This window comes from Eubalaena glacialis, chromosome 7 (assembly GCF_028564815.1).
Source record: "Eubalaena glacialis isolate mEubGla1 chromosome 7, mEubGla1.1.hap2.+ XY, whole genome shotgun sequence".
NCBI classification, from domain to species: Eukaryota; Metazoa; Chordata; class Mammalia; order Artiodactyla; family Balaenidae; genus Eubalaena; species Eubalaena glacialis.
Window position 1 is genome coordinate 28673649 of NC_083722.1, and position 17005 is coordinate 28690653.

General features: G+C 40.1%; 1 protein-coding gene across 1 annotated transcript in view; it reads left to right on the forward strand.

Moving 5' to 3' along the window:
* The first annotated feature begins 220 nt into the window (after positions 1-220).
* PTCHD4 (patched domain containing 4) overlaps positions 221-17005 on the forward strand; it is a 191979-nt gene continuing 175194 nt past the window's right edge. Inside the window, exon 1 of the mRNA XM_061194996.1 lies at positions 221-646. Coding sequence (XP_061050979.1) covers positions 221-646 — 426 coding nt within the window. The remainder of the gene's footprint in view (positions 647-17005) is intronic.

A 17005-nucleotide genomic window follows, 5' to 3' on the forward strand; every position in this document is an offset into this window, starting at 1 on the left:
GCGCGCGCGGTGGGTACCTGCCCGCCCTGCTGCAACTTGCTGCAGTGTTTGAAAGAGTAGTAGGAGCGCATGGAGGTGGGGCCGGGGAAAGACCGGGTGGAGTGGTGAGGGGTGAGCGCGGAGGGGGCGGGAAGGCGGCGGCGGCGGCGGTGGGGCGAGGGGCAGACCCGGAGCGGGTGGGACGGGGGAGGGGGGGTAGCCCGGCGCTTACACATGTCACATGTGCTTTTTAAGACGGCCGGGAGCGCCTGCGAGCTGGATTTGGTGGAGGATGCTGCGGCAGGTGCTTCGCAGAGGGCTCCAGTCGTTCTGCCACAGGCTGGGCTTGTGCGTGAGCCGGCACCCGGTCTTTTTCCTCACCGTGCCCGCAGTCCTGACCATCACCTTCGGCCTCAGCGCGCTCAACCGCTTCCAGCCCGAGGGCGACCTGGAGCGCCTGGTCGCTCCCAGCCACAGCCTGGCCAAGATCGAGCGCAGCCTGGCCAGCAGCCTTTTCCCCCTGGACCAGTCCAAAAGCCAGCTCTATTCGGACTTACACACCCCCGGGAGGTATGGCAGGGTGATCCTCCTCTCCCCACCCGGGGACAATATTTTGCTCCAGGCTGAGGGGATCCTGCAGACCCACCGAGCCGTGCTGGAAATGAAGGTGAACCACAAGGGCTATAATTATACTTTTTCCCATCTGTGTGTGTTGAGAAATCAGGATAAGAAATGCGTGCTGGATGATATTATTTCAGTGCTAGAGGATCTCAGGCAGGCTGCCGTCTCCAATAAGACAACAGCCAGGGTGCAAGTGAGGTATCCCAACACTAAATTAAAGGTATGCTCCTCCTGCATGCTTCTGCCAGTTAAAGAGGCAGCACTTCATTTCTTGCCCTAAACAAGCAAAGAAAATGCAGAGGTCTCATCCTTAAGACTCAGAAGCTGATGCTTCTTTCATTTGGGGGGTGGGGGGGGGAAACGATGGGCAACTGAGTGAAGAAAACAGGCAATAAATGGCATGACTAGATATTAAGAAATTCAAAGCCAAACGAAACAAATGCCAAAAGTGAAAAAAAAAAAAGTTGTTTCTGAGACCCTGCAATTACATCTTTGTTCAGGGTTAATAAATCAGTGAATGGAAGGGGGAGGGGGAATCCTGAACAATTTGGGGGATTTCTTTTCATTATGGGGCTCGATGTATTTCTTATTACTGATTACACATCCACCTGGTGCCATATCCACCTATTTACATCTTCAACCTGGCTTGATTTTGACATGTAGGGAGTTTGTGCTTCGCTGCCCTGTGAGTGTGTGTCTGAAAGCAGTGGGTATGAATGGGGTAAGGATTCCAGGAATTATGTGTATGTGTGTTCTCACAGCAAAAGCAGCAGAAATTTTCTATGTGTGAAAATAGAGATGTGCGGCTAACTGATGTACTAGTTAACTGAGTCCTGTTATCTTCCTTTCACACACACACACACTCACACACACACACACACACGATCCAAACCAGAGCAAGATTATTATAACAGCCCAATAGCAAAAGAAAAAAATCCACAGTCAGCAAAAGGTGCCGTGAATGATAATTTCGGCATTATATAGATGTTACTGTTTAAACTCTCAATTCAGATTTTGTTGCTCAGATGAGATTTCTAAATTCATTCCACACTGTCAGGTTTGAGCTGCTGCAGGCAATGAGGCATGCAGTCTCCAGGTGACTGAAGTTTCAGGGACAAATGTGACTTCCAAAAGAGTCACTGCACCATTTGTATGCTCGACCCCGTGCATGCTCAGTGGCTGCACAGCCAAGAATTCCCGAGACAGGTGTTTCCCAAGAAGAAGGAATTTTCTTTCTTCTAATGTGTATGAGGGTGTGTGTGTGCTTCTGGGGAGATCATGGAATAGGAGGGACCCCAGTTTCAATGAATGGGTGGCCAAACATAGAAAATTACTAATATTTCTATTTATTTATTTGATACAGTGTCTGTACACAATTTTAAAAATACGTTTCTCAGGATTTTTGAGATAAAAAGGCTGTTTTTCCTGAATTGAAGGAGGATTTAATGCACTAAGAAACTAAGGATTCCTCAGGAAATCCCATAACCTGCTTCCTTTTAACATACTGTCCTTATTTAAATGTATCCAGAGGCTGACAGGGTTTCAGCCCCTTGTTCAGAGGAGCAGTCCCTTGGGGTTTAGTGAAACTAGACAGATGATTCATCAGCTTGAAATCTAGGTAAGGGCTTGCCTACCTCACACTTATTGAAAGGAGCATGATGAATGTATGTGGTTGGGTTGCATGCATTCCGTTTCCTGAATCCTTTGCCATCAACATTATTGCTTGCTCAAGAAAAGGATGCAGTGAAAAGGTGATCTTCTTCGCCTACAGTCTTTTAACTGAGTCCTGTGCTAACATCTGGTGTAAAGAAAGATTTTGAAACTGTGACATATTTAAACTTCAGTTTGTTTTCCCTATTGAAGCAAGTTTGCAGTTTATTAATATGCAGTCTTAGTTAAGTCCCTTATTTCCTTGAGTCAGCAGTACTCTCCAGGTGTAAGGGCTTTGTCCAGTCAACCACTGTGGGCATTTTGTTTATCCGGCAATATCATTATGACATTTACAATACAAACCCCTGAGGTCTCTAATTCACTCCTTTAATAATGACTGGTTGTGTTCCTATGATTTACTGGGTGCTCTTCTAGGCACAGACAGTCTGGAGCAAGAAAAGCAAGGTTCTTACCCTAATGGGGCTTAATCGTAGAAGTCAGGGTCCTCACCCTGAGTTACCTGCAAGCAAGGACTCTGCAATCTTTGGGTCCACTAGGCTAGGCCCATAATAGGTGCTCTGTCTAAACTTTCTGGCTGATTGGTTGGTTGATCTGCATCTTGATCAGAGTCAGTGGATAATCAGAAAATGGAGTAATTGATTAAAAAGGGCCATGTAGTACTAGTGGAATTATTCTACTAACCATAACAAGAACAGGAGAATTATACACTGGCTCTCTAATCCGTAAAGCCCTTCTTCTGCTACATTCTAATATCAATGTCTCCTCAAATGCATTGGCTTGACTCTTTGCATGCTGTCGTTGGGGTCCTTAAGCTATTTTTGGGTAAATGAATTATTTGGTAATCTGAGAGTAATGGTCCCTCTCAAGCATCCAGATATAATATCACACATGCTAATGTAATATAAAATATAATTGGTGGAATTCCAGGGATACCTAGAATCCTATCAAAGAGTCTGCAAGGCCTTTCAGGTGAAGAACTCCCTGGCACAGAGCAAAGTGAGGTGGGCTTTTGTTTTGATCATATGTGATCTGGAAATGATTTTAATTCATGTGTGACAGTGATACTCAAAGAGTGTCCCTAGAATGCTGACCCACAATAAAGTTTGAGAACTTCTGTTTTATGAGATTTGAGAGAAATTTTTATATACACAGTTTTTGGCCCTCTGATTAATGTTGCTTTCCTCTGTCATACTTGGGTCACCGATCTTCCCAACTGAGGCCACTGTGGAAAATTTTAGTGCTGGATAATGCTGTTGGTGGGCAGAGAATCAATAGTTAAAGAAAAATGCAAAATAAATGGCAGGGGCTGGATAGTGTGAGTCAGAATTGGCAATCTCTTGACATAAAAGAAGCAGTAGGTCAGAGCCTGGAGGTAGTCTGAAGATGTATAAACACTGATTGACAGAAAGGAGCGGCCAGAAATCTTGGTTATGACAATTGGAAGGGCATCTTCCAAATATTATTAAGACACCCAAGTAGTTCTGAGCACAGAAGGGTTTAGAACTTCTGATAAACATGATTGTCTTGACAAGGTGATCCAGACAAGCAGGGACACAAAAAGTTGCTGGTATGGAATTCCAAAGAGAGGCTCAGATAAAGCTGATATGAAAAAGGAGCAGTCAGCTTAGAATACTACAGAAGAAATGGAGACATGCACACATTTTCAAAAGCTGCGTAGAAAAGACACCAGAATCTGAAATTCCTACACCTATATAATATGAACTCTACAATTGTGCCTGTCATTATAATCTTTACGTTATTATATCCCTGAGTAAGCACAAAGGTCAAGTCTTACATTCCTTCTGTACTATTCACAACCTCCCACCCCAACCTTGTCCAGTTCTATGCAGACAGTATTTACATCACTGACCGGTCTGTTGATTAATTTGTTCATTTATACTGTAACATTGCAAAGTTATCATCACTTTTCAAATTCTATAATGTGCTTTTACTTTAAAGGTATTCTCTACACTCTCCAGATTTCTATAAATTTTTTGACCCTGGTAATTCGGGGACCATTTTTTCTACTTATTTAAACATACATATTGTATAAGTCAATACAATGCAGCCAGACTGAATTTTGAAATTAAACACATAACATATTGTTGGAACCAGTCTCTTGATTAAAATGAGACAGGCACTCAAAATCCTTAAGCAAGGACTGCTCTGGACTCCAAGAAATATTGTCATTATAACTCAGGGGGCTTAAATGGTTACAGGCAATATTTCCCTGCTTCTTACGTAGGCCATGATAACCTCACGTTTCCATCTGCTAGTTCCAAGAAAGTAACAATTTCCATATGTCCCTAGTTCTTAATTTTTACCACTGAAAAAGACCAAGTAAAGAAGAAACAGAGAAATGTGGTCCATGGCAAATGGTGAGAAACAAATTAAGCATATTTGCTTCCCCTGCAGCCTGTCCTCCCCATTAAATTCCATTAATACACACCTCTAAACAGATGTTTAAGTGAAGTGTATGTGCTGCAATGTACCACATTTAAGAAGAGGAACAAAGATAGATTTTCCTGCTTCTTAAAAGAGTGTTTTCTTTGGGCACATCTTGAGTACATCTTCCTAATTTGGAAGCTGTTGCCATTAATTAGTTCCAATCTCAATGGGAGAGCAACTTAAGCGAACATGGAAAGTAAAGACCAGCATTACTTTCAGAGATTTCCAGGAAAAGTTATTCCATAGACTTCTTTCCCTAATTCATTTTAAAACCTCAAAAGACAGCTGTGTCAGGGTCTTCTCTTATATTTAGATTAAAGTTTACACTCCTGATTCTCTCTCTTAATAAGGGAAAAAAATTGCTACCTTATTGAATGTTCAGTTTGTGTCCTAACCGATGTGGTGTTTTATACACAGCATGTCATTTTTACAAGCTTATGAATCGGGAAGAATATTTTTATTCCCCTTCTATTAGTTGGGAACCTAAACCTAAAGACCAGGAGGTCAAGTGACTTCTAAGAGGTCCCCAAGGTAGTACATGTTGGAATTGGGATTGAAATCCAGGTCTGTGTGGCACTGAAGTTTATATTCTTAACCACGGTACTATATCAGGTCCTTGTACATCCTGCACTATTCTCTGTGACAACAGCCCTTTGTGTTAAGGAAGAACTAGGGCCGTAATTCCCAAGCCATCTCAAATCCCTGCTGAAACCACTGCTGCTCTTTTACACCAGTCCCCTTGCGCACTCAGGAGACCAGCCCAGGTGAAGGTGCAGTGAAGCTTCACTTCCCTTATTCACCCGCAAGGGAGTAAAGCTTCCAGTTTGGGCAGGCTCCTACCATCTGACTATCATGGAACTTGCCACAAAGAGTTTAATAAATTCCTCACTGGCACATGATTTCACCTTTAATATTATTTCACATCAACTCAGAACAAATTAAGGTGAGACTCCAGGATCAACTGAGTGTGGGAAGCCTGTCAGGTGACCCATGGTTCTGAGCCAGGGGCTTATGTGCCAGGCAGGCTTGAGTACTTCTGTCTTAAATTGGCATCAGGAAAAAAGAATTGATGAGATAGCATGGGATAATACAATGCAGACTAAATTGAGAAATATTCAGGAGACCTGAGTTCTGACCCCAGTTCTGTAAAGACCAGCTGTGTGACATCGGATAAGTCCCATCTGCAGTATGGGCTTCAAGCTCTAGGATTCTTCTGTGACATTAAGGAAATGTTCATCCTTATCATCTGTAGTTGGGCCTGTCACCTGGTTGAACTTAAAGCTGATTACTGTCGTTCAATAATTTCCAAAAATGATGAAATTAAATCTAACCATCTCTTTAAGAAAAAAAATCAGCAATGTTTTTTCTCAAGCCCCTTTGCAGTTATTTTACAATAGTAGCAACATTAAGCCCTCATTAGCCTAATCGTCTTAATATTATATGAGAACACAAGGTATAGGAACTATACATAGGCACAAGGGTATTTGGGGAAAATGAAACATAAAATTAGAGTGGAGTGTATTTTTAAAGTGGCTTTGCAATCCATGCCTTTCTCGGACAGGATTATTATGGCACAGCCATTCATTGAAATCAAGGCTCATTCTCTGTAATTCAGGGGAATTCAGGGCCTCTGAAAGGTACCTGATGAGCAGCACTTAAAATGAATGGGTCTGTTTAGTTACGGGATTTGTGTTGGAACAGCCGATGTTTTCCCTTCAGAGCTCCCCTCCCTACAAGGAGAGGCTTCATCTGTGCCACTCTTACTTCCCTCTGCTGTCTCAAAGGCTGAAGGCAGAGGATGGCTCAGGTTCTGGAAGACAGAAACGTGTTTAAAGGGTTCTTATAGCTTTAGGAGGGTCTGAAAGCAGCTCCAGGTGTTCAAGGTAGATGGAGGCTTGCCTGGACATTTAGGGCTCGGCCTCAAAGTTCTTTCTGCCCTTTGAACATTCAGGTATGTTCTGTCACCTCACCAGGTCTCTTAATTACGTGGAGAGAGAGAATGTGCAGTTCTGATTGTCACTGCGGGTCATACTAACGTGGGTAAGATGTACAGTAGACTCAAAAGTCATTCATATACACTAACTAACGTAATGTACTATAAGTGTCTGCTCTGTGTCAGGCCCTGTGTTGGACGCTGGAGATTGAGTGAGGAACAAAACAGATGTGGTGCGTGACCCTCCAGGAGCTTGAGTCTAGTAAAAAAGACAAAAATCAAATAAATTTATTATTACAGATTATCCTAGAGGAAAATTGCCTGGTGCTGTAAGAGTAGTAGACCAAGTCTTGGGCTCTTAGAAATGACTTCCTTGAGGAAGTAACTGTGAGCTAAGATCTGGGTTAGATGGTGGGGTTAGATGGTAGAAGCAAGAGTATGAAGGGGAGGACATGGTACCTTAGATACACTAAACGAAAGCCACTGTGGATGGAAGTAAAATGTAATGGTGAAGGTGCTAAGGGCTGTGTTGAGAATTTCTTGAGAGTTGGTGTAACACAATTTTGATTAGGATCTATGGAGCTAGATGGTCTAGTTTTACATCTTTACTCTGTTCCATTAGCTCTATGACTTTGTACAAATGTTTTAACTTCTTTGTAACTCAGTTCCTTCAATCATAGCCCTGACTTCCCATCATTATATGGGTTAAATGAGTTTATGATACTTAAAGCAGGGCTTCTCAAATTCTAATTGTTAACTGGGGAGCTTGATAGAAATGCAGATTCCGATTCACTAGGTCTGGGATGGAGTGGGATTCTTCTTTTCTAGCAAGCTCCCAGGTGATGCTGATGCCTCTGGTCCTTAAAGCACTGAGAACAGCACCCGGTTCTTTGTAAATTCTTAACAAGTGCTGCCGGTTTAACTCTTTGAGCAGTGATATTCTGCCCTTGTCTAAAATTGGTTAATTGATTTTCTTGTGAACACTTGATTAGATGAAAAGCCCTTTTTGTTTCAGACCTCAAAGCTGAAAATCTTTCTATCCTATGGTAGTCATTGCTATTTCCTGAGGAAGTAGAATATGAGGGGTGTAGATCCTTCTGATTTTTGCACCAAAGAGCTTGAGCTGCCTTCAGGATCATCATTCTGAATGTGACCAGTCTTTGCTAAGGACAGTAAAGAACAGTTAAGGAGACTGTGGGACCTTGGTTTCAGTGTTCACTGGGTCTGGAAATATCTTAGAGTTTGTTTCAATAGAGCTAGCCTTGACCTCTTTCTCCCCTCTGGGCTTCTGTGACATTCTGATTCTCGTCTTACATCTCTGATGGTTCTCTACCTCTTACTGGTTCTCTCCCCTTACTACTCCCATATTTATAATTATTCCCATGAAAGTCTTTTTTCATGGTGTGTTCTCTCAATATTCTCATTCAAGCCAAACACCAATTTTCTTCCAGGTCTGTAACTCTTTGAATGGCATCTCTGTTCTGTCATTAACTCGGGCTCAGAATCTCAGTCATCTATGATTAACTCTTCTTTTTCCACCACCCCTACCCAGCCGAGACATGTAAACAGTAAGAGCTAATTCATTCTATGCCACAGTGGCCCTTAGACCAAGAGCATCCCCACTGCCTAGGAACTTGCTAGAAATGCACATTCTTGGACCTCAATCCAGATCTACTGAAACTAGGGGTTAGGTCCCACAAGCCCTCCAGGTGCTTCTGACTCCTGCAGATGTATGAAGACCTCTGTTCTGCAGTAGAGGTGTTCAGTCTTTGCTGAGTGTAGGAATCATGAGAGGAGCTTTAAAAATACTGATGTGTGGATCTCATCTCCAGAGATTCTGACTCAGTCAGGAGGTGGCATGGACACTGAAATTTTTTAAATCTCCTCTGATGATTATAATGGATTATCAAGGTTGAAGACCAAGGTCTCCTTTTCAAATTTTTTTCGTTTCTTTCTCACTGTCTCTCTGGGCTTTCATTACCTCTTACCTATTTTATCTAGGCAATAATCTAATCTCTCTCACATAATTTCTCACACTTGGAACCTAGCCTGTATAACAGGATCATCTGCATCTCTTGATTACATTTTCCTCTGACCAGATCCTGCTAGAGTTTCCCATTGCCTGGAGAAGAAATGATCAACTCCTGACCATAGCCATTGAGAACTTTTCTTGACCAGGGCTCCAACTTTACTTGAAGTTTCAGATTGCAGTACATCTTATGCTGCAACCAAACCGAAGCAAACCCACCCTGAACCTTCCTGTTTTCTTACCTTCATTCATACTGTTCCTTTTGCTTGGAATTTCTTTCACACTGTCAAATTCACATCTCTTAAAAGTTGCTAAAAAAAAAAAAAAAAAAAAAAAATGTTGCTTTTTCCATGGAGCTTCCCTAAGTGCTTCCAAAGGTAGAAAGCACTTTTATACACTTTAGAGGTACTTTGAAGAGGCAGTTCCCTTAATCACAGTCTAAGTTGTATTATAGACTTTTAGCAAGTCTTTGCTAAAATATAACTGTATGTGCCTAATGAACCTAGTAGGGCTGGTAGCTTTCACTACATACATTGATTTGCCTGTGTGGAGCCAGCCAGTACAGGGGAGGTTGTGGAACAAGCCCTTGGGGGAAATTGCAAGGGGACAGGAAAAAAGCCCATCCCAGCCAGCCTGCTGTTCCAAGGCTGTGCCTAAACCCTAAAGAAAGATGGCCACAGAAAGACACTGAAAGCTGTTTCTATGAGTGGTCCTGATATACAAGTGCCACAAGAAGGATTGCATTTGGGCTTAGGAAACAAAGGGCCACCAGAAGAGGAAGAGAGAGAGAGAGATTCTTTCCCCCACCTACACACAGCACACATGTGACTTCAGCTCGGGAAAACCTGCAGAGAGACAGCTCGAACACCTGGTAGGATTACCAGATTTAGCAAATAAAAATACAGGACACCCGGTTAAATTTGAATTTTGGGTAAACAAAAAATTTTTGTTTTAGTATAAGTATGTTCTAAATATTGCATTCTTTGCTTATCTGAAATTCAGATTTAACTGGGCATCCTGTATTTTATCTGGCAACGTAGCATGATGGGAATTCAAAGAATCACATCCGAAGACCCAAGAACAGACTTCAGAATGTCAGGGGACCAGCACCAGTTCTAACGCACAAGAGTAGCCATCAGCCAGGGGGCCAAAGAGGCAGACCGTAAAGGCCAATTTGGGAAATAATAAAGACATTCTAAAGACTCCAGGAAATGCATGGGTAAAAGTTTTCAGAGGCCAGAATTTCTGTCTTATTCAAGTGGGGATTCCAGCAAATGAAATTTAAGTTCCTCTTGATATGACCTCCTATGGATACTCTGGCCTTAGGAAACCCAAGTTACATTAATTGTTTTAATAGTTCCAAGTGTTTATTTGCTAGTGAAATGAAAGACTGCACTGGATAAATGTTTCATTTAGAAGATTCTTTTGTTTTATATTTTATCTATGAAAAATATTTATACATAAATAGAAATGTAATTAAAGAAAGTAAGTTGTAAGATAAGTCCTGGGGATACAATGTACAGCATGATGACTATAGTTAACAATGCTGTATTGTATATTTGAAGGTTGCTAAAAGAGGGATGTTAATTAAACTTATCACGGTAATCATTTGCAATACACATATATATCAAATCCTTATGTTGTACACCTAAAACTAATACAATGTGATAAGTCAATTCTATCTCAATTTTTAAAAATTTAAAAAAGAAAAAAAAGAGAAACTGACCACATTAGCCAGAACCATATCTATATTAAAACAGCAGTTTATCGTAAGTAAAATAATTTAGGTCAATACTGTAGTTTGAGAAGAAATTTTTTACTTTACAAAAAAGAGGGTCCATCAGTTACTGAAGTTTGAGAATCATTAGATTGGAGAGAGGGATGTTTATTTAGCTACCCATGCTAAATGTAGTAGGACTCAGAGCATCATAAGCAAAAATACTAGAGGTCATGAAACGTAAAGTAAAAGATTTTATCATTTCTATTCATGTCATGGTAGAGAGAGAAATTAATTTCTTAAAACAAAGGGAATTGGCTAAAGAAGTGAAGAAGAACAGAAGTCCTACTTCAGGAAGGAAGGAAGGAAGGGAGGGAGGGAGGAAATAGATGATGTGGCAGATTAGTGAAAATTTGTAGGATGAGAATATTAGCAAGCCAAAAGCTAAACCCGTAGACAGGATTGGTTACCCTTTCCATGTATGAAATGTGGCATTAAAATCAAAGATGAAGCACGCTCTTAAACGTTTGTGCAACAGCATAATAAGTATATGGGCTATTTAGAACCCATCTTATTTTCCTTCAAGATTATAAAGCTTTTTTAAAAATAATAGATATGTTTTTATTAGGCTTTTATCCTGCTCTCCTGACGTATGTTCCACTCAGAAAAATAGCAGTCTTTTAAAAAGCATCACTTGAACAGAACTGCTAAAATTACCCTCAAAAATAATTCTAAATATTGGTAACCAGTCACCCATCACTACATTGAAAACCTTTCTGGTTTGTAATTTACCTGCAAGGCACCTTTTATTTGTAAACTGAGGAATCACCATTCCTGTGTATATTTTAATCAGTATTTTTTTGTAAATTTATATAACTTGTACATGCATATATGTACACATACTCTTTTTTTTTCTCCTGTTCGCATTTCTAGTTTAAAAGAAATGTGAGAAAAGTCTAGCTTGTCATTTCTCCTTCCCCAGGATCCAGGTCTTCCTGCACAATGCAATTTGGGGAATGATTTCTCTAGGGCAAATTCCTGGGGTGGGTGAGGCAAAGCCTGAGTAATGGAGCATGAGGTCAGGGCCAGTGGGTCACCACGAAGTGCCCCTGGAGACAGGCACCCTGCTAAGCTCCCAGCGGGGAGTGAGAAGCTCAAGGGCTGCACTAGTTTAATGACCCCTTTTCGTAGTTGAGCATATCTCTCTAAGGGAATAGCACACAAAACTGGTACTAGCTGCTTGACTTTTATTATCAGTACATTCTTTTCAACCATTGTTACCTTGGGGATTATTTTTAAGGAATTGGATCCTTTCTAGGCTTTTAGACATTTTTATTAACTAATCACATCTTATCAGTGTGCCTCTTGCTAAACAATGTTCACTTATATTTTTAGTTAATTTATCCCAAAAAGTTGTTTATAAACTGATGTTATCCTACTAGTCTTCTTCCTGATAGAAGAATGTTTTGGTGATTGATAACTAAATTGACATAAGATTTTTACTTCCCTTCTTTGCCTCAGCTCTGAACCCTGAAGTTATTGATGATGTTAAAGTTATAAGCATTGACAGTGCGGCCCATTTAGCCTAAAGCAACAGATGTTTTTTCCTGAGGTAGGTCCTAGTCTTTAATGGGTTAAAAGATAGGGGAGCCTCTTATTGATTGAGCCCCTCTTTTAAAATTATAAAATAATGATGAAGAGGGTAGTGAAAAGGAAATAAACAAATCTATGTTTGAATCTAATTTTATCATTTATTAGATGTATGGCCTTAGACATGTTATTTAACATCTTTGCCCCTCAGTTTTTCTGTGTTAAAAAAAAGCATTATTAATATCTTTTATGTTACATTAAAAGTATTATTAATATCCACTCTACAGATTTTAAAACTTTCAGGCACTTAGTGGTTTCTTAATAAATTGTAACAATTTTTTATCTAAATCCAACATCATAACAACACCAAGCGAAAAATCACTCACAATCCCACTCACCAATTCTATAAACAATTTCTTTCCAGTCTTTAACTATAAAGTACACAGTTGTTATATAGAGTGCATATCTTTTTTGATCCGATTTATTTTCATTTTTTATAAGAATTTAAATAATTGTTTTTTGATAGCTCAGAAGTCTGGCAAGTGACTGTGGCATAATTTACTTAATTGTTCATTTATTGTTATCTTGAGAGTATATCTAGGACAGTGTTTTTGGAGCTGATTTCCACAATCCTTAACAGACAAATGCAAAGTATTCTGGCTTGTCAACAGAAGCTGAAGGAAAAGAGCATTTTCTTATGTGATTTAAAATGTCATTTTCATAAGTATATGAACTTATGAAAGCAAGATACAAATATAGGTCAACAGGTTCCAGAGGAGCAGGTGTCCCAAGAAAAACCTTGGATAGAAATTAGAAGGACCTGATTTACTTATAGATCAACTCCAAAATGCTGTAAATTGCTTTGTTAAGGACCACATCCAAGAGTAAGCTTCTAAGGGCACCTTGTGGCTTATCCTATTACAAAGTAATTTTTACTGCTTTTCACCTGGTATAGTTCCATGATTCTCAAAAGGAACACTTCAGGAACTTTCCAATTATATGATGCCTGATCCCTCCCCAGACCAATTGAATCAGAAGCTCTGGAGAAAGGGCCTGAGAATTGGTATTTTCTTAAGCTCTTTGTATGATTCCAGTGAATAACCAGATTGAGAAACACTGAGGGACCTTAGACCAGAAAAACATCCCCCCATCCTACCGAGCTCCTTTGCGGATTCATAGGATGAGAGGACAAGGGAATAATACCACTTCCTTTGAACCTCCACTTCAAGGCTTAGTCTGGGGTCTCAGAAAGAGAGCATTTGCCCTGACGTAAGCAATCACAGTACCATTTCCCTGCCAGGTAAGCTGCCTCCATAGGAGCTCTGTAGCTAAAATAAACAACTTCATTCTCTCCTGTAATTCCCTAATCTGATATTGATTGGCCAGAAATATGATGTCTTAATCAATTTGCTGTGCTCCAAAGATGTCCTGGATTGCCAGTCATTGGGAAAATATGTCCCTTGACACTTTAAAAGGCATTGTTTCTTCATACATTTCTGCCAGGAGATTAATAAGAAAACCTGTAGGTACATGGTAAATATTTATTATTATGGTGATAGGGCCAAAGGTAATAAATCTTGATAGCTCAAAGATGTATAATACTAGGACTTGAAATAGACTTTCAATTCTTATTAAGTTGTTATTAGCTCCTTGATTTCCATCAAGATAACCTAAATTCCTTCATATCCTGAGATGGTCAGTGTTTACCACTTTGTAACCATTCATTAATACTGTTCATTGTTAGCCCATTCCTTCGATAAGCACGTAGTAGGAGATAAATACGTGTTGAATGAATGAAGGATCAAGTGAATTAACCATTTGGCTTTTTAATTGTCCCATATTGAGTTTTAAAAACATCATATTAAAGAATTTCAAAATACTCCCAGTCTTAGCTTAGCCAAAATTTACTTAATCTTCAGCCAAATCCCATGCCTTCTATCTTTTCATCAGTGAAAATAATATTATACTTTTCTACATAAATGAGTTCTGGGAAGGCTAACTACCTCTAGTTTTAACAAGCTTGAGACATTCTAACTCATTCACAAACGGATCCTGGAGTCCCCAGATCAGTGTGGCAAGTCCATTCATATTAAAACAGTATTAACACAATGTCTAATTAAAGGAAAAGTATGTTCATTAAAGTGCAATGAATATTTAAAGTGGTTCCAACTATATAGGAGCCGTAACAATCTAGTGCCCTTCTTGGATCAGTAGAAAGCTTTCCATTAGCATCCCAGTGGGTTCGCAAATCTTATACTCCCTCTCTTATTATTTTTAAATGGCAGTTACAAATCACTTGATACAGTGAGGTGAAAGGATGTTTTCCTAGTCAATATGAATGATGTGGTGTGCACTACTGGCCACCAGTAACGGGAAATTATACATTACAAAAAGAAAGCCAAACATTTGGTACCCCACTGTCACCTTTATATTAAATATTTTATCTTTAGCAAAAAGTAAAAGCATTTTACAGAGTTGAATCCATACTCATATTTTGCAGAACCATATAAAATAGGGAATTGACCTTTCTTTTATTTACTGTTCTAAAAAAAGGATTAAGTACTTGTGACATGCCTTAAAGGAGTTTGACATAATCATCATATTATGTGCATATATATATATTTTTTTTAATTTTATTTATTTATTTTTTTATTTTTGGCTACGTTGGGTCTTTGTTGCTGCGCGCGGGCTTTCTCTAGTTGCGGCGAGCGGGGGCTACTCTTCGTTGTGTTGCGCGGGCTTCCCATTGCGGTGGCTTCTCTTGTTGCAGAGCACGGGCTCTAGGCTCGCGGGCTTCAGTAGTTGTGGTGCACAGGCTCAGTAGCTGTGGCTCGCGGGCTCTAGAGCGCAGGCTCAGTAGCTGTGGCGCATGGGCTTAGTTGCTCCGCGGCATGTGGGATCTTCCTGGACCAGGGCTCGAACCCGTGTCCCCTGCACTGGCAGGCGGATTCTTAACCACTGCGCCACCAGGGAAGCCCCCTGTGCATATATATATTTTTACAAGCCTTTGTTGAAAGAGATTTGGGAAGGTTATCTAATCTACATGTTTCGGAAAGCCCTGTTATATATAAATTGCTTCAATAAACTACTCACTATTTAATGTCTCTCCAGAAGAAAATTATTTCTCATATCTATTTAAAACATTTATTTCTATTTGTTCTTACTTCAGTAAAGAAGAAACCTGGTCTTTACTATCATTTTTGAAACATCTTCTACCTGTGACCTTGAAAATGGTTATTACATTCTCTTGTACTTCTCTTTGGCTGAATAATTTCTTACACATAGACCTCATTCTCAACTACATACCCTTTTTGTTTTTAGCAAACTTTTAAGTTTTGGGAAATTGATGTCTCCTGAGTCTTAAACACCTATGTGTGTTCAAAAGATATACAAGTATCTTCCCTGCTCCAAATATTCTCCTCTCCATATTTACCTTATCCCAATGAATAGCTTTTCTCAATAGAGACGTATTCTATGCTTATATTGTTTCAGACACTGGGCTAGGCACTGGAGTTACAGAGATCAGTTATAGATCCTCTTTTCCAGAAACATACAGTCTAGTGAGGAAGGAGGACAAGTAAATGGAAAATTAGCAGTACAGCATGGTAACTTGAATCTTAAAGGTTAGTTCAAAATGATTCAGAGCACCAAGTAATCCAGAATTGGTGCTACATCAGACTCAGCCTCCTCCAGGGCTCTATAATAAAAACAAATACTCTATATTGGTGGGAGAAGTCTTTCAGGGGTTCTTATTTCAATTGATAACAAATGTTTTATTTTTAAATGTATTCATTAAAATTGAGGTCAGTGGAGAGCTCCTCTCCATAAACAGGGAAATATTTTGCCATGAACAGTTACTCTGAAGGTTATGAAGTCAACATAAAATCCCAATAATGCTATAGACTTAAAAGATGAATACAAAGCAGGAAAATGTTATGGGTATGGGCCAAGAAATATCAAAATGAAAAAACAAGAGGGTTATTAATCATCCACAAAACCTGGCCAGAAGATTGTTGGATAGTGGAACTTTCCATGACCCCCCCAAATCATCCTACCCTCAGGTCTTTCTCTCCAAGTGATAGTAACTGTTAAGGTAATTGTGGGATTACTTAGCCAGCAAAAATAAAGCATATATGCAAGTATAAGAGGCACTTGAGACAAAAGAAGAACAAGTCTTTAGAGTGTGCCCACTGGGGTGGTAAGTCAGCATTTTTGTTTGCACTAAACAAATGAGGAGAATTATTTTCTTTCCTAGAACTGGCCCTGATAGGCTAATTAGAGTCATAGAAAGCCCTCTTGAAACAGTGAATTATAGGACCCCCTGAGTATGCCAACATTTAAGAGAACTGAAAAAATGTGTAAGTTTTCTAGGTACTATTGACATTGGGTCTGATAATTCTTAGTCGTGGGGCAGTCCCGTGCATCACAGGATGTTTAGCAGCATCCCTGCCCTTCGTAGACTCTGGTAGTATCGTCTTCTCCCCAGTTGTGACAGCCGAAAACAAATGTCTCCAGACAGTGCCAAATGTCCCCTGGGGTGCAAAATTGCTCCCCATTGAGAACTAGTACTCTAATTCTTGGAACATTGAGGCAAAGAGTTCTCCTAGAATACTCTCCTCCTGTAACACAGACCATCAGGAAAGTAGTCTTTATCTAACCTAAATCCCTCATATTGCAAGTTGTAAATCCTCTTCTTCAGTGGCCTTGGAGCATGTGCCCTCCATGTCAGGAGTACTCAGCCCACTTGGTGGGATGCCAGGGTCTAATCTCCGGAGAATTTCTAGGATGCCCAGTGAAAGCCATGAAGACATGCTCACTAATATGTCTTCTCCACTGAGCGGAAACTCTCCAGGCTTGTTCGCTTGTCAAAACTGTAGTCCATTTTAGATTAGAAACCTATTTCAATTGTAAATTCCATTGGCGGGAGAAGCTCAACATTTGGGAGAGAGCACAGCTGGTGCTTCCTGGTTGTTAAATAATTCATCTTCCTTATTTTGGAGAGTCAGAAACAGCCGCG